The 22454-nt window shown below is 41.6% G+C and overlaps 1 protein-coding gene across 1 annotated transcript in view; it reads right to left on the bottom strand.

Moving 5' to 3' along the window:
• The window catches only part of camsap2b (calmodulin regulated spectrin-associated protein family, member 2b), a 37305-nt gene that overhangs the window by 6615 nt on the left and 8236 nt on the right, over positions 1-22454 (bottom strand). Inside the window, exons 3-15 of the mRNA XM_046051683.1 lie at positions 14136-14315; positions 13020-13106; positions 7783-7924; positions 6529-6668; positions 4902-4992; positions 4645-4749; positions 3830-3899; positions 3461-3736; positions 2471-3197; positions 2200-2346; positions 1871-2102; positions 1437-1620; positions 654-1347 (exon numbers count right to left, since the gene is read on the bottom strand). Coding sequence (XP_045907639.1) covers positions 654-1347; positions 1437-1620; positions 1871-2102; positions 2200-2346; positions 2471-3197; positions 3461-3736; positions 3830-3899; positions 4645-4749; positions 4902-4992; positions 6529-6668; positions 7783-7924; positions 13020-13106; positions 14136-14315 — 3075 coding nt within the window. The remainder of the gene's footprint in view (positions 1-653; positions 1348-1436; positions 1621-1870; positions 2103-2199; positions 2347-2470; positions 3198-3460; positions 3737-3829; positions 3900-4644; positions 4750-4901; positions 4993-6528; positions 6669-7782; positions 7925-13019; positions 13107-14135; positions 14316-22454) is intronic.

The following is a 22454-nucleotide window of genomic DNA, read 5'->3' as shown; positions in this document are numbered from 1 at the left end:
CCTCCTATCACTTCCTGCAGGTTTTCTGGCTCTGGAGCTGTGGAGTCTGGATCTGTGGCTGCGGGTCACCTGCTGCCCCCGTGTTCCTGCTCGACACCCTCTGCTGCAACGACTATTGTTACTAGTCCTATTGTTATTATAATCATTAACATTACGACTGTTACCATTAACACTACTATAAATATCTGTACCATTTTTCATTTAGTCTATAGCAACATCACCTTTACTGTCTGTACCTCTGTGTGTATATTGTGTAGGCTCTCTCTCTCTCTCTCTCTCTCCCTCCCCCTTCCCTCCCTCCCTCCCCAACCGGTCGAGGCAGATGGCCGCCCACCCTGAGCCATGGTTCTGCTCGAGGTTTCTGCCTCTTAAAAGGAAGTTTTTCCTTGCCTCTGTCGCCTAGTGCTTGCTCTTGGTGGGAACTGTTGGGCTTCTGTAATTAGCATCATAGAGTGCAGTCTAGACCTGCTCTTTTATGAAAAGCGCTGTGAGATAACTGTTGTTGTGATTTGGCGCTATATAAATAAAATTGAATTGAATTGAATTGAATTCAGTTCATGTTATAGATAATATTTTAGAGAAATCATTACATTTATTATCCTAAAAATGTCCATAAATATTATCCCATCTATAATTCTGTAGCTCCATCTCACCTTGAAGAAGAATCCACAGCACATCTTTTGGTCTCCTGGCTCTCCCTCCCCTGTCATCTCCTGACCAAGGGGTGATCCTCCTGGAGGTTTCAGCCCAGATAGAGGCACCTCCACCAGGTCTCTTCTGTCCTGAGGGTCTCCCTTGACCCGGATCTCAGACACCGGTTGACACAACACCTCTGAGGTTTGTTTAACTACACTCTTCGACTGAGCTTGCTCTGACTGTTTTATTTCCTCCCGTGTCTCGTCTTCCTTCTCTTTGGCTGCTTCGTTAGTAGAAGGCTGAGGAGTGCCAGCACTCTTCTTTTCCACTGTCTCTTCTTTGTACTTTGTGTTTTCTTTGTTGTCACTGGCCTCACGATTCTTCCTTTCACATGGCCCCTCATCATGGCCCATGTAGTCAAACGCGCTGAGCTGGGTGTGGCTAGGGGTGAAACGCCTCAGTCTGGGTAGGCTGTCCACTGAGGTGGGGGTGTTGAGCATTCGACTAAAAGGCGTGACCTTCAGATCATTTGGTCGTGGAGTCCGGGGTGTCCTTGCATGGAAGGAGGCTGGTCGCCGCTTAATGCCAGAAGGGGAACGATTGGGAGCATGGGGAGAGCCGGAAGAAGAGAGGATGGGAGACAGGGACCCAACAGAGCCTCGGCCTGATCCGCGGCCTGTGACGCTGCTGCTACGCAACTCACGGAGCTGCCTGGTGGGAAGAAAAAACACACAAGGCCATTTAAGTGATCGCAGGATGGTGGTAAAATAATTTTTGTAATATATATCATTAATTGATACCTGTGTGGAGATGGAGCAGGAGGAGGAATGACCCAGGCTTGTTGCTGCTGCTCTCTCATGGACATGATCTTCTCCTGCTGCTGGGCCAAACGCTGCATCTCGGTCTGCAGGAAGCCTAGCGACGTGTTCAGCCTCTCAATGGAGCGTGTGTAATCTGCAAGGTCGATTTCTCCTGGAGTCACACCTGTATCATAGTAAACAATAACAGAGGAAGAAACAGAATCATCATTCTGGGCTTGTCTCTCTTCTATTCCATTTTATGGAATATTCCATTTCCACAGGATTTTATCTTCTGTCTGTGAACGGTCAATGAAACGATCTTAAAAAATAAAATAAAAAATCTGTAAAGTATCTTTTTTCCTTTCCCTCTTTAACCCAGTGAACCAAACTAAAGGTGGGAGAATTTCAGTTGCGTCCCTACTGTCGTCACTCACCTCCACCGTCCACACAGGGAGATTTAGGAGCTGCTCCATCTGGCTTGCATCTCTCCGCCCACTCCATGCTGCCCTCGCTGGTTTCCTTTGAGGATGTGAGAGGCTCTGGAGAAGGTGTTTCTGCTCCCCCCGAGCTGGGGCTGAGGGGGGAAGTGACTCCTTTTCTTCTCACTACATTCAGAAATGCTGTTCTGCCCATCTTCTGACGATGGCGGGTGAAAGCTGCTTCCACCTGGAAAATGTGAAGAGAGCGACACAGTGTGAACATTTTATGTCGAACATACATAAGCTACACTACTGGCAATCTTTCTTTGTCAATATGTGTTTACCTTCTTCTTCTGGGCTTCAATGGCTCTCCGTTTCTCTTCCAGCTTCATCCTCAGGTGAATCATCTCTGATGCTATCAGGTGGGAGGGGTCTCTGGGGGAAGGCGTTACTGGAGAGGGAGATGTGATTGGCAAAGGAGGTGTAGAGATCTAGAAAAAAAGTGAAAAGATGATTCACATGAATTCTATAACAACCCACATCACTCCAAATTGCATTTCTGCCTCTACAACAAAACATGAGTGTAAACTAAAAGGGAGGGAAATAGTGACACACCTGAGAAGAAATGGTTTTTGCCTGGTGTGTATACGGCACATTGAGATCTGAACTCTCTGGTGTGGTTCCTCCACTACTCCGTCCCTCCAGCTTCCTGAACTTCTGCTCTGCAAAGCTCGTCATCCGGACCATGCCTCCAGATCCTCCAGAGGATGAGGCGGGGCTGGCTGTGTGGGACCTGGGGAGTGTGGGTGCTAAACTGGGACAGGGGCTGCTCGTGTCACCTCCATCTCTCCTCTCACCCTCGGAGTTAGCCTCACCGACCCCCATCTGTCCTCCTTCCCTGCTTCTCTCCCTCTGTGGCTGGTCAGATAGAGGGCACGACCGGATCATGGCCTCACAGTCTGGGTCTATATCTGAATAGTCTCTCAGAGAGGAAGAGTCCTCATCCAAGCTCTGGATGTCCTCTGTCCTCACGTGGATGCCTGTGTCCACTTCATCAGTGGACACAGAGTTGGGGTCGTGGTCATTCAGTCGAGCCTTAGCTGAACCCGGGTCATCTCCTTGACCTTGGGCCCCTGGAGGGTCGGATGGTTCCGCGCCGTGGAGAAAGAAGCCATTGTCTCCATCCTCCACGCCCAGGCTAGCGTGGGGCCTTTCAGTGTCGTGGATAATCTTCAAGGCCTCTTCAATGCTCGGAGGAGTTGATGGGCTATTGTGGCAACTGCGGTTGCCATTGTGATTGTTGGAGCGTTGGCTGCTGCCAGGGAGGACTCCATTAGAGTACCTACAAACAGGTTTGCGTAAATTAACTGATGGTTGTTTAAAATCATCTAACCCAGAGTAAGATAAACTGATGGATATACTACTTCTATCTCTTCATGCTGCATATTTTTAACAGATTAGCTTTCCTTAGCTTGATTCATTAAACAGCAGATAAATTAAGCTGAACAAAGCAAACATCATCGTTCAACCACTATGCAAAATATGAGGTGTCTCAAAGGGGACTATTATTTAAACATCATAAACGAACACATCCCTCTGCTGTACCTGCTTTGGCTCTTGACTGAAAATGTGTTGTTCCGCCCCAGGGGTTTGTGGAAGTCCTCATCCTCCTCTGGTATGTGCCTGCCCTGGCCGTTTACACTGACAGGCATGAGGGAGAGGTGGCGCTTTATGCCCCCTCGAGATGCAAAGTGAACTTTGAACCCAAGACCATCACTGCTGGCTGAGCGGGTCATACTGCGGAGGGACGGAGCATCACAGAGCGGCATAGTCGGTTCTCCATCCAAAGGAATCTCAAAGGAGATTCCCCGAGAGGAGGAGCTGAGGGAGGAAGAAAATTGTTAGTTTAATTCGCATTTGTAGGTCATCTGCTCTGGTAGGGCAGCTGTGGAGCAGTACTACTGAAGTACTAACCGTTTTTCTTTGGGCCATGTCCCCACGCAGCCATCCACGTAGGACATGGAGGTAGATCTCTTCATTACACCTGTTACAGAAAAAAAAAGTTTGTTTGAGTTTCTAATTGTATGTGTCAAATCCCTTCTTTCACCAGTCAACAACAAATGTTGCAGTGGAGTTCTTCAGTTTCAGTAAGACAGAGGCATACTTACACAGTTTAACTTATGAGTAAAATTACCTGGCCCAGATTTTCCAAGCTAGTCTGGAGATCTAAACTGTCTGCTCCACACCTCACCTCCTGGCTACTTATTCCAAGTTAAAATTATACATATATATACATTCATATATACACAATAGTTCAGCATACGATCTACTGCATTGCTGTAAATCAGCCACTAGAGGGCCTGTAGTTTCTAAACAAAATGTGTCTACACATTCTTGCACTGTTCTGTATTCATGCCCCAGGTAACTGCTAATTGTTGTGATTATGTCATGTTTTCTTTTAAAAGCACCACAGAAGTATGGGCAAATTCAAGAAAGTAGAAGACAAATTTGTCCTGTGAAAGCTTTGTTAAAAAGAATAGTGATACCAAGGCTCCTGCTATATTTACATGATCCTGTCCAAACTAGCATTGTGACATCTCTGCCCACATGATCACTAAAGATAAGCATCTAATTAGTGCTGTAAGTGACATATGTGATTTTTATTAAAACTCTGCTTTAAGCTTGCCAAACACATGCTGTACATACTGTATATTCACTTGGACTACCACTTCACTTAGTAGTCAGCCATTAAAAAACTGACTTGTGCACACTGATAACAAATTTTTTACCCTCGGCTGGGATGTTCTCTGGGCTGTTAGGTCTGTCTGCGTAGGTCTGTTTGACTGGACTGGACACAGGAGCCATATTTCTACAGGATGATACAGGCTGGCAGGCTGCAGAGGGAAACGTGACAAACACTCAATATCCATGTGCAACCTTGATGTAAGTACTAGAGTTAACAATTAGTATGCGTAAGATGGAAACATTGTCATCATCGTCACAATTAACAATAACATGCTGATATTACTGTGAAGCTGTACTGTACCGTTTGGGTTGAAGACTCTAGGCTGTACAAATGAGGGTTTAACCACTTCAAACCACCAGAAAAGCTCAGCCATAAACACCAGGTAGTTACTCTGCAAGACCACACACACATAAAGACACATACACAGACATTAGGTTAATGTTGCAATGATATACGTGTTAGTTATTAATGTCATTAGCACAATATTTGTTTCTTTGCAGTCATGGCCCCTTCTCCAGAGTCTCTGTAAAGATGTTACATGAGATACAATAGCAATATTAAATAGCATGTTGACAGATCAATAAGGTCAAAGCCAGTCAACTGTTGCTAGGTAACAGGCTCAGGTGTGTGTGCATGTGTGCACTTGATAGGGACACGTTTCATTGTCTGAGTGGTTTAATGTCAATCCCATACGCCTCTAGAAAACTGCCAAAACACCATCTGGAGTTTAGTTTAAATATGTCACATGTGCACAGATGGGTGCAGAAGGCAGTGAGTGAGTAACCCAAATCAATGATAAATGCATTCATGTTATAAACAGAAAGTCTCTGGAGGCCTATACAGATGATTTCATCTGTAGGAAACCTTTTGCTTAACACACACGGCCTAGTTTATTTATTTTCCAGCAGGGATAGAAAGATAAAACCAAACAAAAACTGGGATGTAAGTTCCTATTTTCTGGATCTTCATTTTACATGCAGTGACTCTGTGGTAAAAAGGCAGTGTGCCAGTCACTATAATTGCTCTTCACAAGCATTTTACTCCCTCTCCTCCCCTCCTTTGCCTACTTGTACAATTGTAACACCATACAGTTAATACACACTCACTGTCAACAATGTAGTGAATGAGAAAAAGGGAAGAAAAAAAAGGAGAAATACAGAGCAAAGAGGGCACAAGTGTGAAGACTGCTCTGTTGTTTTAAAGAATGGAAAGCCCTGGTCAGCTTGGACCGTGCCTTGAATCCGAATGTTTCTACCCACGCACCCCGCATACTATTTACCCACACTGGCTCTGCTGCTACTAATGTCTGGATGGCACAGACATGCTCATAAAGTTGTACAGTAAGTTTCTTTTATTAATCAGAAACAAATGTGGGTGAAATGGGAAGATGTAAGCCTGAGGACTGAGTGAATCAGCAGTTGTGCTATCTCTGAAGTTCACAGATTTTGTTTTTTGATAAAAAGAGAGGGGACAGAACAAGAGAGGCAGGCAGAGACGGGTGAGAACAGTGTCCTCTGTGTGTGTGGTGGTTGGGGGGGGCGGTTAGCCTGCAACGTCTGTACTAGAAAAGCACGAACAAACACACACACATATTCATTAAATATGGCACCAAAGCAGTGCTCACTGTAGCAAATGATCTTTATGTGTGATCTAAATGATCTTTACTGTTAACGCACACACACACGCACACACACACACACACACACAATAATAACCCCTGTGAGAACCAAGCCAGCTCACACGCATTCACTATTAAACTTTTCCTTGCATGACTCATTTTTGCCATTTCTCATTGCCCGCCCTAACCCTCCTTATTCCCCAAAACACTTTTTCTCTTTCTTTCATTAATCCACATTGTATAAATAGCACTTTCCACGTCCTCCACATACATGTTCTCTTTTAATTTTTGGAATACCAGCCTCCCTACCTTTATTGATGCATGTGCGTAGAGCATGTCCTCCAGGCTGAAGTGGCAGCAATGGTTGAGGTTGTTCCTGCAGAACTCCTGCACCAGCTGGAGGTTGTACAGACTGTCGGCCAAAGACATTGTCTCCTTCAAGCAGATATCTGCTCAGCCAGGGGAGGGGTCAGACACACACAAACACACACACAAGGGAGGGGTGATAGCAAAAGGCCAGGCAGGAACACAAGGAAAAGATAAGGCATAGTTTATGTTAACAAAATAGCTGATGAAGGGAAATTACCCCACTTTTCCCACTAGTATTTGTGCCATATGCAGTCGCTGATTTGAATCATTCAAAATCCTTGAAACAATTCATGACACACGTTTTCAAACCGTCTTCAACTCCTTCTGGATGACTCATCAGGATTTCTATCTCCTGACGTTACTGTAAGGACGGCCCATGCATGTGTATAATGACTAAAATAAGAGAACAGATCAGGGACAGACAACCAAACATGACGTCATTCTGTACTTTAATGTACTCAAGCTACCAGCAAGCAGACCTAAATGAAGTTTAACTCGCTTCCACATCTGGTCCACATGTGTATGAGCTCCCTGTGAACTACATTCGATCCCTCAGAGTCTCAGAGCGCCGGCACGAGTGTTGTTTATCTTTGAAATAGCAGCCAGCTACTCCTCTAACAGTTCTCCGTCACACACCCCTCATGACCAATCACAACCCAACCCAGGGCATTTTTAGAAATGAGGGCGCAGGGAAGCTGAGAGGAAACCAGTCTTTGTTTCTCTTTGTCTCGTTCTCATTCTCCATGTCTGTCCTGAATCCTCTCTGCCTCACAGTGTCTTTCTTGGGTCAATATCCTGGAAATCATTAAATGTAACCTCAGAAAGTCAAAACTGGTCCTTAATCTTTTGATTATGTTGTTTTTTAAGATTACGATTAGAACATTTCCTGCTAAAGGCTACTACACTAGAATTATTTACTTTTTTATTGAATTTACTCAGTGAATAGAAAATAATTATTAATAAATACGTTCTTTGTTTGAAGCCCCTTATTTAAATGTGTGGTTGCAGTTAGAGCAGTGAGAGCAGAAAAGAGTGTCCTTTGTGCTGACTGATCATTGTGGTTAGCTCATTGTGTGTCATTTCGTTCCTATTTCAAACTGCACAACTGAACTGACTTTAGCCTGTTTGCTTTTGGAAAGGGTGTGGCCAGTGAGATCAAGTGGGTGTGGTTACAGAATGAGGGGTTGGTCCCACCTTCCAGTCTGACGGCCTGTGGGCAGTAGAAGTGCAGCAGGGTGGTCAGGGCACAGCCGTCTGTGTTGTCCTTCAGCAGGTTCTCCACCAGGGGGAGCGATGGAGCGCTCCTCTGCTGAGCATGCTCCTTCCTGTAGCGAGCCTGAAACCATGGCAACGGCACAAAGACATCACCTATATGTGTCACTGGGGTGGATATGTACAGTTGGCGCTCTGATTGTTGGTGCAGATGCACAACTCCATCACACCCACACTCGCAGACAACCAGGTGTTAATTTGAGGAATTTCAAGCATACGGTGGGCTTCAGGCTCGACTCAGATAGTGCAGATTAAATTGTTCATGCACATAATAATCAAAAATTTTAATTGATAGAAAAGATGCAATCATGACACTTAAACATTATTTGGTTGCCTTTGATCGCTTGTGAGGAGTGGTTAGTTAGTAGTTAGTAGAAGGAGGAGGCAGATGAGGAGGGGGGAGGTTTGCATGTTGCAAACTCATTGTTTTCAGCTTTATGCATCAGGGGGGTGGGGGTCTAAACTGTGGTGCTGTAGCAGACAATCCATGTGATTTAAAGTTTAATAATAATCTGTGTTAAATGTGTCTGTCCTGCCTGCAGGTTTTCTTTATTTCCCTCTGGGCCTATAAAAGCCACAGAGACAACACTACTACGCAAGTCTTCAGGGCATCAGCACACGAGTGGTGTCATGTATGCATTTTACAAGAGATATGATGGAAGCTTTAATCCCAGCAGCTCTATCTGTCTGACAGCCTCTCAGTCTGTGCATCAAGCTCTGAGGAATAAAATGCTGTCCTTTGTTCCATTTGGTTTGTATAAACCGGTAATATGGTACATCGTATTGAGCACAGTTTCCACACCAGCCAATTAACATGCATACAGTAGAACAAAAAAGCAACCTGCGACTGTTTTCAATGTGCAACAGACATGCCAGATCAAACAACAAATGGGTAGCTAACAATGTAATGGGTAACTTACAAAGGTAAGCAATGGCATTAGTTTCTGATCTGTTTTAAGTGGAAAGTCTTACAAATCACAAACTGGCAAATTCTTTATACGACCATGCTACCAGACTGTTCTCGCTCTTCCAGGTAGAGAACCCTGAGAGGGATGCATGTTTAAAATGGTTTCTATATCATTCAATCAGACTCCTAGGAGTAGAAACAAGGGCTGGGGTGGGATAGGGTGGAAAGTGTCTGACCAATGCATGATGGGGCTCAGGGCCAGCCACATGCAATGACAAGGTAATTGGAGAGGAGAATGTGAATGGGTGTATCCTTGCAGGGTTGAGATTAGATACTGAGGAGGTAGATTGTGGTGGTTGGTGAAGAAGAGTTCTTTAGAATGGATGGACTTACAGGTACTAATCTCCAGTACCATTTGCTAGGAGACTTGATGGTGGATGACGTTTGGACAACAACAACAGGAGAGAGTGGGACAGGAATTAGGCCAGACAGAAAGCAAAAATGTTTTGCTACTACAGCTGAGTCTAGTGAACAAAGCCCTCTCTTAACGCTAGAAAAAACATGGTTGCACAACCATCTAAATGTTTCAAAATTTATTATAACAGTACTGAACATTTCATTGCAAGCAAGGCCCTATAAATAGTCTGCTACAAAACGGTGCTTTCCTAAAACACATCTAGAGTATTTTGCAATCATCCAACCAGAAGAAGTCCTCAGAAGAGAGGAACATTTCACTAATCGCCTTTAAATCGTCATATAAGGAGTAATAAAAATGGACTCAGTTTCACCTAAATCACATAACAAATACTCTTTCCTCTTCAGGGAGTCCATTAACTTACCAGCTTACTTCAATAGCTAATGGTAGAGTAACTGTACTTACAGAGATCTTTGACATTTGGTTAAATTCTCTCCTTATAAGGCTTTACACTTAATTCATTAAGAGACAGACAACATCAGACCATATTTAATTATGAAAAGGACATATTTGCCCGAGAGTCACAAAAATTACATTATCATCTCTTTTGAACCATAAACAACCTCATGAGACCATGAGTGTGTGAGGCTATAAAAGTGAACATCAACATGGTAACATACGCACAACAACAATGCTATCAAAGGACAACTTCAAATTTGACCTGATGGTGGTGCTAGAAAAAAGGTCATGGGGTCACCAAAGAATTCATCCTCTGGGGAACACGAACACCTGTACAAAATTTAATTGCAGTCCATCCAATTGTCTCTGATGTTTTTCAGCTGGGGTGAAATCTGTTGAAAGGTTTTTGAGATATGTTGCAAACTAATGACAAGATAAAAAATGGGACCTAAAACTTAACCACCTTGATACAAGTAATCAAAGATACAAACTTTTTTATAACTGTAGAAGCTCCTGATTCACATAGAATAATGCAACATGTCCGTTGTCCTGACTTTCCACAAAGTCACATGAATAAGCACAAAAATTCAAAGAGTATCCACACAAAGAAATGCTGAACACTTAGTCACAAGAGCAGTTTAAGATTTTTCACACCGTCCCAGAATAGACCGAACTTACTGAGAAGTGTCTTGTGCTCATCCATTAGAGTGTGTGTTCGCACAGGAGTGTATGTGTGTGTACATGTGAAATTATCTCCTCTGAGTATGTCCTACTGAGTGAATAGACTTCTGTTGAAGCTGATAATGCAGAGAGGGAGCTGTGTGATGGAGCATGGAGCAGGAAAGCAGCTAACTGACACTGACTGTGTGCAGAGTATTCCTAACACACTTTAAAAGACACACCCCTTCCCTCATTGTAACTTGTTGCCTTTCACAAAGCCTGAGTATGTCAGTCAGTGTGGGATAGGTCACATACCCCATGTGTATTATCAGTTTACAGAGCAATCACAGTAAGGCAGTCTCACTATACCAACACAAAAACAGACAATGAGAGGGAGAAAATTTTCCAAGATTCTCCCACAGCAAATAAAAGCTCCTTCTAAACTGATTAGGCACACACAACGTGTGACACTGTACAGCCATTTTACAACCGCTGTGTGTGTGTTTTCAGCCATGCTTGTGGCTTTATGGATGGCAAAGTGTGTCTGACCACTTTGTTCCAGATATAAATATTTCAGATGGATGGCCATGAAATGTTGTACAGACATTCATGGTACCCAGAGGATGAATCCTATCCCCTTCCAACTATCCCCTTACAATAGCACCACCATGAGGTTGACATTTGTGGTTTTGAGTGAAATGGGTCGACAATCATTGGATGGATTTGCATGAAATTTGGTACAAACATTCATGTCCCTCTCAGATTCAAGCTGCAGATCTCACACTCTCTTCGCTCTTTATTATTATTATTATTATTATTATTTATTCCGCCGTTTTTTGGCATCTAACTAGTTCTGTACCGTTTGTCCTACAAACTTGGTTCCAACTTCAAATTGTACATCATGAGATGGGTGCTATTACCTGTGTTGCTGATATCTGTAATGGTTGATTTTATATTAATATTTTTATGCATTTTAAAATGACTGTGTTCCTATGAAGGGAAGGCTTTCAAGTTTCTTTGTCAATCATGTCTTATTCTAACAAAAAAATGGCTCCTAAGCACCAATAGAAGGCAAATCAGAGTTTGAAGCAATGTTTATCTCTTTGAGTCTGTATCAAATTGCATGAAGTTTACCCATCCTATTTTTAGACTCATTTGCACAGATATAGTTGGAGATATATCTTAAAGCCTATTATTTTATTTATGTTATCTAGTAGTGTATGTATCGTAGTGTGTATGAATATATTTGTAAATTTTGTTTGTTTTGTGTAAATTGTGTATATTCTGTTACTATAATTTTATTCTACCTATCTATCTCCATTTGCATCCCTTTATCCTCATCACTGTTTTAGAGCACTGACCTGAGGCAAGGGTCGAGACCTCATACGGCACTGTGCTGTCACTTCATGGTTAAGTGAGTGGAAGAGGACGGTAGCTGACTGCTGTGTGTTTGTCCCAGCAGACTGACTCGTTGTGTCACAGGGACCTTACATAACTACGAGGCCTGCAGGGTGACAACACTGTCTCTGTCTGCCACTGACTCTCTTTTGCTACAGCTGACAAAGTTCTCTCCCCATGTTCTCCACCCTGGTGTCATTTCTCCCATTCCCCTCTCTCTGATTATTCCTCTTCATTTCTCTTCTCTTTCTCTAACCCTCTCTCTCTCTTCCTCCGCCTGCACATTTCTTCGTCTCCTCAAGCAGCAGTGTGGAAACCTTTGTGGAAACATTTCTCCACAGCTGGTCTGAGACTAAGCTTATCAGTTCCTCTGATTTACAGACCTTTGTGTACTGTGCTGTATCTGTGTGTGTACATATCATGTGCATCTCCATGTGCCTTGCATGGATGCAGACATGTGCTATGCCTATGGGTAAAAGTAGGAAAATCTAATGTTTACATACAAGCAGACAATACAACTAAAAACAAAAGCAACAAAAGTTTTGCTGCTGTTTTCCTTGCTGTTCTTAAAGAAACAGTTTGCATTTTAGGAAATACACTTGTTTGTTTTCTTGCAGAGTTAGATGAGATGATTGACACTTTCATACCCGAGCATTAAGTACAGTGCTGGAGCCAGCAGATTAGCTTAGTTTAGCGGGGGAAACAACTAGCCTGGCTTTCTCTAAAGTAATAAAATACACCTACCAACACCTTAAAAGCTCACAAATTAATACGGCGTATCTCTCTTTTGTTCAATTTATGCACAAGCCGTGTTGTAAAAACAGCAATTTGACATGCTGTTGTTCCAATAAATAATGGTACCTAGACTACAAATATTAATTTTAACATGAATCTTGTACTGCATAGTGTACGGATTAAACCATGAGAGATACAACCTCTTACTAAGTGAACTTCAGACATGCTGATAGGTGTATTTTCAAATTTTTGGACAGAGCCAGGCATTCTGTTTCCCCCTGCTCCCAGTGTTTATGCAAAGCTAAGCTAATCCACAATTTGTGGTTTCAAAAGGGATTACGCACTGTAACAATCTGCTGGGTGAAGTAACTTGTAATGAATTAGTGACCTTTAGAGGTGAAGATAGGAAGATTTTTTAACTTTGTTTCCCCTTGTTTCCATTCTTTATGCTAAGCTAAGCTGAACAGTCTCCATACTGGCTCCTTTAAACTGACAAAATGAAGAAATATTCCTTCAGACGCCCTGTTATTTGGACAACTGACAAACGAGAGTTTTGTTTTCGTTAGTGCGTGTGTCTGTTCTCACTTTGTGTGCTGTTGTGTTTGACTCCTGGAAGGAAGCCTCTCTTAGCTTTTGCTCTTCGATAAGGATATCCCTCAGGTGTTCATTCACCTGGAGAGAGAGAGTGAGAGAGAGAGAGAGAGAAACACACACAGGCAGAGATGAAGGTAAAATTTCAGAAGAGAATTTTGTGCACATTGACAGACTGAATGGTGAGTCTGCAATGGAAAGAGGAGAAACATGAACATTAGAACAAGAGGCTCTACACATCAAAGAAAAACGTTTCAACACCACCTCTGCTCATTAGCCACTGATGCTAAATATTAATATAACCTACAGTACTCAAACTCAAGCAAAGTGTAGTCTAATGATAGTATTTTTCCTTCAAAACGTTTTTTACAGTCACTGCTTTTCCATCTTCAAAGGTTCTGAAAAACATTTTGTCCTGAGGATACACATGGTCAGAAATACACATGTGCTTTCTTTATGTGTGTCTGTAATTGAATCCTGCACATGTATCTTCCTGCTTTTGGAACGAGAGCGGCAAGCGCATGAGCTTCTTCAGCAAGAAACGTCAGTGAACATTGTATGTTTAATTGATTCATTCATGCCATGCTGGGTCTTGTTTCATTATTTGAAACTAAGCAAAGTGTCTTTTGAGAGAACTGTCTTCCCTTAAAATGTCCTGCAACGTCCGTAAAAATTACTTCAAATGACTAAATAATCTGTAAGGTGATGAACTAAACTAAAGATGCAATCACAGAGACTTAAACACTTCCCTCTTAAAGCTTACAGCAGAGGCTCTTGGTCTGACTTTACCCTCCCAATCCTGCTTTAGCAGACCAGAAGGGGTTAGGGAGAGTCAGTTATCGTTTAGTAATCTCGCTAACATGATTACATGTGTACTTGGTGCCAGTTCTTCATATAGCTCTTTTGTAAATATATTAGATTTTGAACCAGGAGCAGAGGAATTGAGCGCTGACACACTTTTCACACCTCTCGTGCCTTCTATATCTGGAGAAAAACAAAGTACTGTGTCCGCTGTCACAAAAGGCTCACAGATGTGTACAGTTGCTATCTTCTGAAATGAGAAAGCACGTCCTTGTGGTTTTGTGTGCACACGAGTGTGTGTATGTGTACCTTGTTGATCCAAGTGGTGATTGCATCCTCAGTGTCATAAGGCAGCTCCTGGATGTGTCCATCACTGTGCGAGGGTTCAGCAGAGGAGTACCTGTTGATGCAGGACATCACCCTGTCCACACTCACCATCTCCACGGTATACGCCATCATCAGGGTGTCTATGAGCGCCAGATGGGAACTCTGTAAAGACACACAGCAGCGTTGCAAGGATTGCCTTTTACTCTCTCACTTCTTTCCAAAAGCATCAAACTGACAATTAAAGGCCTAACTCTTTATTTCCATAGTGCTTCTCTGTGCTCCTGCACATCACAAAGACCGTGGATCGACAATTTCTGGGTATTTTTGAAGTTGCCAAAATGGTTAAAACAGATTTTTCAGTTTTCATTCAACAAAAAACTGAAATGATAAGTTTAGTTCTCTTGAAAGAAAAAGGATGTAATCCAAAGTATTAACCCTTTGGATACAGCTCCAGAAGGTGTCTGGAACAGCACCTACAAAACAGATATTATGATTTCACAACACTAATTTCATAAATGTCACATGTCCTCTGTCTAAAATGCTTTTCAGCAATCTGGTATGTATCCACCCCACTTTCTTGCAGTTTTGTCAAACCTGCCAAATTCCTTGAAATTGTGTTAGGAACCCGCTTGATGATGCAAATGCAATGAAGTGATGCTGACATCTGCTGCAGCATTACACATTTCAACTAGGAGTTCTGAAAGAAAAATACTAAGCAACTAATAATGATTAAGTAATTTCCAAGTTACTAATGCAATAGTGGAAAAAAGGTGAGAATTTTCATTTTAAGGATTAGAGTTGGTAAATATGACGCTATATACTGTGAGGCAATATAACTGTGTCTATAGCAAAGATTTTGCCATACAGTGATATCTTTGGGGGACATTTTACGCCTTTTTAAATGAGAGAGTTGACAGTAGAGCGATGACAGGAAATGATGGGGGGGCAATATGCAACATCCAGCTGTAAAAATACATTTAAAAATAAAATAAAATTCACTACTCAAACTGGGGACGATGCATGAATTTAGTTTATGAAAGCACACATTCCCCCATGGTGGCTTTTTATTTTTCAGCCTGCTCCTCACCATCACACTCACTTTGCGCAGTTTCATGTTTGCTGACTTCAGCGCAAATCCTCTGTGCAATTGTTTGCTATGTAAGCAAGGATCTTGCATGTGCCACGCACATTTGTTAGCTCAATGTGTAGTATGTGATCTACATTACTGTAAATCTATCATGCTTCAAACCTACTCTGTCTTGGGATGTCAGCTGAGGAAGTTGAGTGGACAGCAGGACGTTTCTGAGATGTCAGTTAAATGGGATCCAATGAACAAGAGGTTTCTCATTATCATTAGTCCAACATCTGAAACCACTTTACACTCTTAAATGTCAATACTACTTTTACAGAGCACACATGACCTAATTTTGAGTCACTGACTTTATGTGAGTGGTTTTGCCAGCCATCAACACCTACACAAAGCTTGACATTCTGTTGGCCTTTCTAATCCCATTCCAGGCCACTCAGACCAACAGACCTCCCCTTCCCTTTCCTGTCACTCCATAGATCTACTCAAAAACATTTAAGCTCTGTGTGTATGTGTGCTCGTTGCTTAGCTAAGCATCTATCTGTGCGTCCGACCTAACTGAACAAACACCTAAGGTCGGGTGTTCCATGATCCAGGTGAGTCACACCAACAGACACCTATGAGCAGTGAGACCTTGTCCCACCAGAGTCTGTACTGTCAAGCACAAGCCTCTATTCATAACCACAAGACCCTCACGTAACTGCCAGTGTGACCAAGTGTTTCCCTAAGAAACAAACAACTGATCCAATGCTATGACTCTGGTCTGCTGCTACTAGAGCACCACATGTTGTTCTGCCAGTCTAAACAGACGCAGCGTGTACAGAAGAAATACACTCCTCATGGAAATAAGTGCTGAGATGCTTAAATAAACTGGACTCAAGTGTCAACTGACGTCAGCATGTGTCATTAACTGGTCTTTTATCATTTAATCTGATTAGATTTGACTAAAAAGGAAAAAACAGCAACAAAAGACAATTGTTTGACAGGAATGTAATATTGCTGTGCAAATGCTCCTCCTTTAACCATTATTTTCATTACTGATTAATCTATTAATTCTTTCTCCAAATAAACATAATTTTTTTTTATAAAATGTCATAAAATAGTAACAGAGGTCATCACAATTTGAGATGATGGAACCAGAGAATTTTTTTTCCTAAACTGAACTCAAAGGAATAATAAATTCACAAAATGAGTTAATTTATTTTTTTTTTTTGGGGGGGGGGGGCAATTAACAATTAATTTAACTTTTTTATTTTTAATTTAATTAATTTAATTAATAATTTTCAGCTCCAGCCCTGAGAGAAATTCCCTTAACCAAATAGAGAGATTAACTATAAACTCTTACTGTAAGCTGAACAGTTGTTTATAGACACTGTATAAAGATATATGCTGGTGGACCTACGGTATATATGCTGAATGCTACAGCTGTACTGTATTACATGGGTATACAGGATTGTTTGAATTGGCTCTTGAACACAGAGCTGCCACACTGCTGGATCCTGATATTGAATTATCCATGAAACAGTCTGCAGACACTATTTTGAATTCCTGCATCTTCAGGATATTGCCAGATATTTGACATTTCATGCATTCTCCACCAGAGGTACAGTAGCCGGCCTGGCTGACAGCTGGACTGACTGACAGATTGACAGAGAGAGGAAGGGAGAGACAGGCCAAGCAGCTTACACTGGAGCTGCAGGTCCAGAAAACATGATTTTCATGACAACCCACTAAGCTTTTTCTGTGATTGAAGCTTTTCTGAGCATATTTGCATAAAACCCCTAAATCTTTAATGATGCGGAGAAACTTGTGTAGTGTGTGTGCATCTATGTGTGTCTGTGGGTGTGTATGTGTGTGTTGGATGGAGAAGCCACTTGAATTTAAATGGTAATGGCAAATCACTTTAATTAGGATTTTTATAAATTTACATCTGCAATCAAATAGCTGCATTCAAAAAACATATTTTGTGGAACGTAAAAGTTTTGCCATCACTTGACAAATTTTTTATATAGTTTCTAAGGAACAGTATGAAAGGTATTAGAGGTGGTCAAAAAAGGAGGAGGAGTATTTGTATGTATTTTTTCTTTTTTCTGAGGGGAGAGTACATTTTTTGAAGAAAAGCGGAGTATTAGTAAAGTAAAGTATTAGTATTATAGTACTACTGTCTAATAGTTACAACAGGTAACGCCCTGTATGTGAGTGTGTGTCAAACCACATGTCCTTAACCGGTGTATTGTTGTTACATTTCTGTGTTGTGCAGAGATTAAACAAACACGTTAACAGTCAACATGTGAAATTAGTGAGCAGTAAAGGTGCTGGTAGGCATATTTTGGATAGAGCCAGGCAAGCTGCTTCCCCCTGTTTCCATTTTGTTTGCTGAGGTAAGTTAGCTCCGTAATTAAAAAAAACAGACATGAGTGGCATTGATCTTCTGATCTAACTCTGTGTGTATTTCCCAAAATGTCAAACTATTCCTTTAATAACATTGAGGAGGGCGTTGCTTTTTAAAAAGTGAAACATCAGCCCCTCTCCAGACCCCAATCATTTCATCCAGTCATTAAGTGAAAAATATATTTAATATATTAACTTATTGGGAGAAAACTGGTAGTTCTATGTAAAATCAAACGTTTTGCACCCCCATATCGCATAAATGGCATGATCCCTGTTTTGCTGCAAAGCTTCAATTGTGAGATTCACAGTCAAATCAGGCCCATCAAAGCATCGAATCTTCCGACTATTTGGGGTCAGCCCTAACTATTATTATTATAATTTTATTACCGTAAAACTTAAATTACAAGCCCAGTCCCAGTCAGATGCCTGTCCCTTTAACTGGCCTGGTATGGCTACCTGTTTTGACAAATAAACACAGGTCTCAATTAGAAGCCTGGTCTGGTTTTTATTTCAGTTGGTCTCTCTCTCTCTTTCTCTCTGTGCTTGAGGTTGGCCTAGATCAAATGAATGATTCATAATTAATATGTTATCCGATAGTCTAAATTAATAGTAGCCTATTTCCCATCTTTGCTGAACAAGAGTTTTGTGCAGAAGGAATTAAAGGCCTGTCCCAAATATAGGCAGGGTGAGTTCGGTGATTGGAGCAAATAAAAGCACGACTATTAACTGAAGTTTTACAATAATTATATTATTATTACTATTGAAATATTGACAGATTGAAAGGTCAGAGGACTGAACTACATCTAGGTTTTTCTGTGTCACTGTGTATATGGAGCCGCTGATTACATATCTACAGACTGTTCTCGTATTCACTACTGTTGACACTACAGCATGGGTTTAAAAGCCATGTGCTGTCTATTATCCAGTCACAAAGACCTTTGGCGTATGTGTGTGTGTGTGTGTGTGTGTGTGTGTGTGTGTGTGTGTGTGTGTGTGTGTGTGTGTGTGTGTGTGCGCGCGCGCACACAGACACAAGTCTAAACCAGTCAAGGTGACAGACACGCCTTATAAGGCTGTGGAAATGGCAGACACTGGTCATAAAGAGCTGTAAAGATCTACAGTGTGGCTACACAAGTGTGTATGCGTGTGTGTGCCGTTGAACAAAGGCATGTATAGGAAAGCAAAATACAGCTGAGCAAACAGATAATCAAAGTAAGCTCTTTCTCCACAAACATCACAAGTGTCCATTCAATGCAGGTACACACTCCTACATCTGAGCAACACAAATGTTTTTTATTGTACAACTTTAGCTTTTAGCTTGTCTGGTCCTACTGAGGCGTTAGTGTGTACTGACAAACAAACCACCACTAAAAATAATAATATACACTCTCGCTATCTTTCTCACACACATCCAAAAAATCCCACAAATCCTTCAGCAATATTTGTCAGAAAGCTTTTACATGGAGGTACACGCCCCTCTGCAGTAAAATTCAATTACCGCTATGGCTCTAGTTCCTACATCACTTTCTCATTTCAGCGTTTTAACGCTCAGAAGGCAGCGCGTTTGAAGCATGCGCGAGACGGAAAAGAAGTCATTGAGTAGAAGGAAAGTAGAGCTAGAAAAAGGACACACTGGACTTGTGCAGACTGCAGGAGTTCTGACACCTCTTTGGAGGTGTGTGTGAGTGTGTGAAGAGGGGGTGATTTGGGGGGGGCTCTCATTTGTGCATCAGACGTGCTTTGACTCACTGCGAGACTCCACCCTCCACAGTGCTGCAGTAATGCACATCACGTCTTCCTCCTTCCTCCTCTCTTCCCATCAACCCCCCTTGCTCCCCCTGTACTCCGCTCTTCTCCTCCCCCAACACCCCCCCCTTCCAGATGGCCATATTAACAGTGGACCTTTTCCACTCGTTATCTGGCACACACACTTTGTCCTGCCTGCCAAAAAGGCAATACCTTACCCTTCCTTCCTCTCCTCTCTTCTTTCCTTCCCCCTTTCCATTCATCCTCTTGCAGACTTCCACATTCACCCCTTCCTCTCTTCTCTCACTCTACTTTCCCCCTGGATCACAGCCAAATGGCAGTACCTAAACTCCATCCCTAGCTCCCCCAAAACCAAACCACTCTTTCTCCCTCTATATCAATTCGCCGTCTGACAGACTGCCGCGCTCCTCCCCCCCCCGACATGAGTTATTCTTCTGTATTTGGAAAAGCATGAGGTCATCATTTTCTCTGCAGATATACCATAACCCAAAATGAAAAGCCTCTACTTTAGCGTGACTGAAATTATCCTGCTGAGTATACACACACACACACACACACACACACAGACACACATACACACACACACACACACACACACACAGCTCCTCTACTTTGCAGAACCAATGTAACAAATTCATAGGGCTCAGAGGAATAATAAGGATGGACAGATTAACAAATTGACTGGCTGTGTGCTACACAAATGAAGGTCAATAGTCACAGGGAGTCGATGGACTACAGGCTCCATTTGTCTACTTATTGCTGTCACTAAATCTCTCACCATACACACAGAATCACAGACGAAGAGAGAGAGAGATGTTAAGACATACACAGAGACTACACATGCACTTTTATAGGTGTGAATGCACAAGTGTTGCACCTTCATGACATCCTCAATCAATGAGTTATGCAGTCAGCACAATCAACCGTAAACATAAAAATATCCTTCACTGGTGACTTTGACTTATGAGTTGTAAAAAGGGAGAGCACAAGCAGAGTAAAATACTGGCTACAACCTGCATGAAGGAAAGAATGTGTGGGCACTAGAGGGCTTGATGAAATACCCTTAAGCCTCAATTAAAATTTTCAGGAGATAACAATGTCCCAGTCTCATTTAATCCACAGAAATGACAGTCTGGGTGAGACAGAGGCAGAGGTTAGCACAGGCTAAACAGGACCATGACAGGAAGAGAGAGATGGAGACAGAAGGTGGCAAACTGTGACATAGACAAGAGAGTCGGGGAAAGAAGCAGAAGACAGAGAGAGTGAGGACAGGATAGAGACGGGGGGGGGGGGGGGGGGGGGGGGGTGCACTGCAATGCAGACACCTTTTGGCGTCAGCAGAAGTGCCTGGTCTCCAACCATGCGTGTGCTAGTCTGGATCGAGCGGCCACAGACTCTCCCTCCTTTCATAACTTAAACACCATAAATTAACGCTTTTTGTGGTTTAGAATCTATTACACTCCACTCACAGCCAAGGTGATAGTACTATGTTCGAGAGCTGAAACAGTGAGCTTATTGATTGATTAGTCAATCAACAAGGAATTACAGACAATTGTGATAACTGCTTAAGTGAAGTTGTTTCTCAGGCAACAATGCCCCAAATTAGCTTTTTCCAGCCTCTCAGGTGTGAGAATCTGCTGCTTGTCTCTGTTTCATATAAATGTAAACGGAATATCATTGGGTTTTGGAGCATTAAAAAGACATTACTCCTTGGCATTTTTGTCTGTTTTGTGATATTCTATAGATTAAATGCCTATGCTATAAATAAACATCTAATTGTATGTTGCAGCCTTATTACATTCTTCCATCCAGTATTGACAAAATACTAGAACATCTCTTGGTGGTGTGAGCTAAGGCATGTTTGCCCGGTGCTGTCTAATGACACAGAGGCTGAACAGTGAGTAATGGGTTGCTATAGGAAACCCGTCATTAGCGGTTGTTTTTCCCTCAACTGGACAGATCTGCAGGACGGTCTAACAGCAGGACATATAGAGCGGCACACACAAACACACTATCATGTAACTCACTTACTGCTAGGGCTGGGCAATAAAACAATAATGATAATTATCGCAATATAATTTTCCTCAATAACAATATAATAAATGTCCAATATAGCATCTATAAATATTTGGTTTGATTAATTTGAATCACAAACAAATTAGCACTTCATTTAAAATAATTATTTTGTTGAGAAAAAGATTTACTAGTCATATTTGTTGAGAAAGATTTTTATCATAATAGTTTTAATTGTTCTACCTCAGATTTGTTAAGTGATCCACTGTGTGGCATCAAGTGTTTGTCAGATTCTGACTAACCATACAATTAACCATCTGGTTTCTTCTATTTACACTCAGGAGCAAAAATCAGCCTTTAAACTCGAAAGAAATAATGATTTGACATATATCGTGATAATTATCGATATCGAATGATATGAAATGTTTATATCGTGATAAAATTTTTGGCCATATTTATTATTATTATTATTATTATTTATTTAGCCCTACTTACTGCCCATGAAGGGAAGACACAGCAAAGCACACAGTAAAATCCACTGTTACAGGCCTGAAGAGATTAGTTGATTCATCAATTAGTCTGCTGACAGAAAATAAATCAATTTAAGTCATGTAACAAACATTTGCTGGTTCCAGTAAATGTTATATGTTAGGGATTCGGACTGTTCAAAACCTGAGCATCAATAAATCAAATCAAGCGGATAAAAGATGGAATATTGGGCTCTAGGAAATTTTAATGGGCAATTTTGCTAGTTTTTGACATTTTATAGATGCTTCATTTTTTTCATTTTGATTTTTTTTTTTTTTTTTTTTACAGATAAATGCATATAAAATGCCATCACAGTGAGTGAATATACATTTATCAGAACTGTTGAGGATAACAGACTGAGATCTAAATAAAGTCATCCCATTTCACCATATCTCTGAGGTTATTAACCTATGCATTTATGTACAGTAATAAAAAATGTATACAGGAAAAGTGCATATGAATAAATGCAAACATTTAGGTTTGTCCATACACATTAAAAAAGATAAATCGGTCTG

The sequence above is a fragment of the Micropterus dolomieu genome, linkage group LG06, assembly GCF_021292245.1.
Source record: "Micropterus dolomieu isolate WLL.071019.BEF.003 ecotype Adirondacks linkage group LG06, ASM2129224v1, whole genome shotgun sequence".
Taxonomy (NCBI): Eukaryota; Metazoa; Chordata; class Actinopteri; order Centrarchiformes; family Centrarchidae; genus Micropterus; species Micropterus dolomieu.
This window is presented reverse-complemented; position numbering and strand designations above follow the sequence as displayed.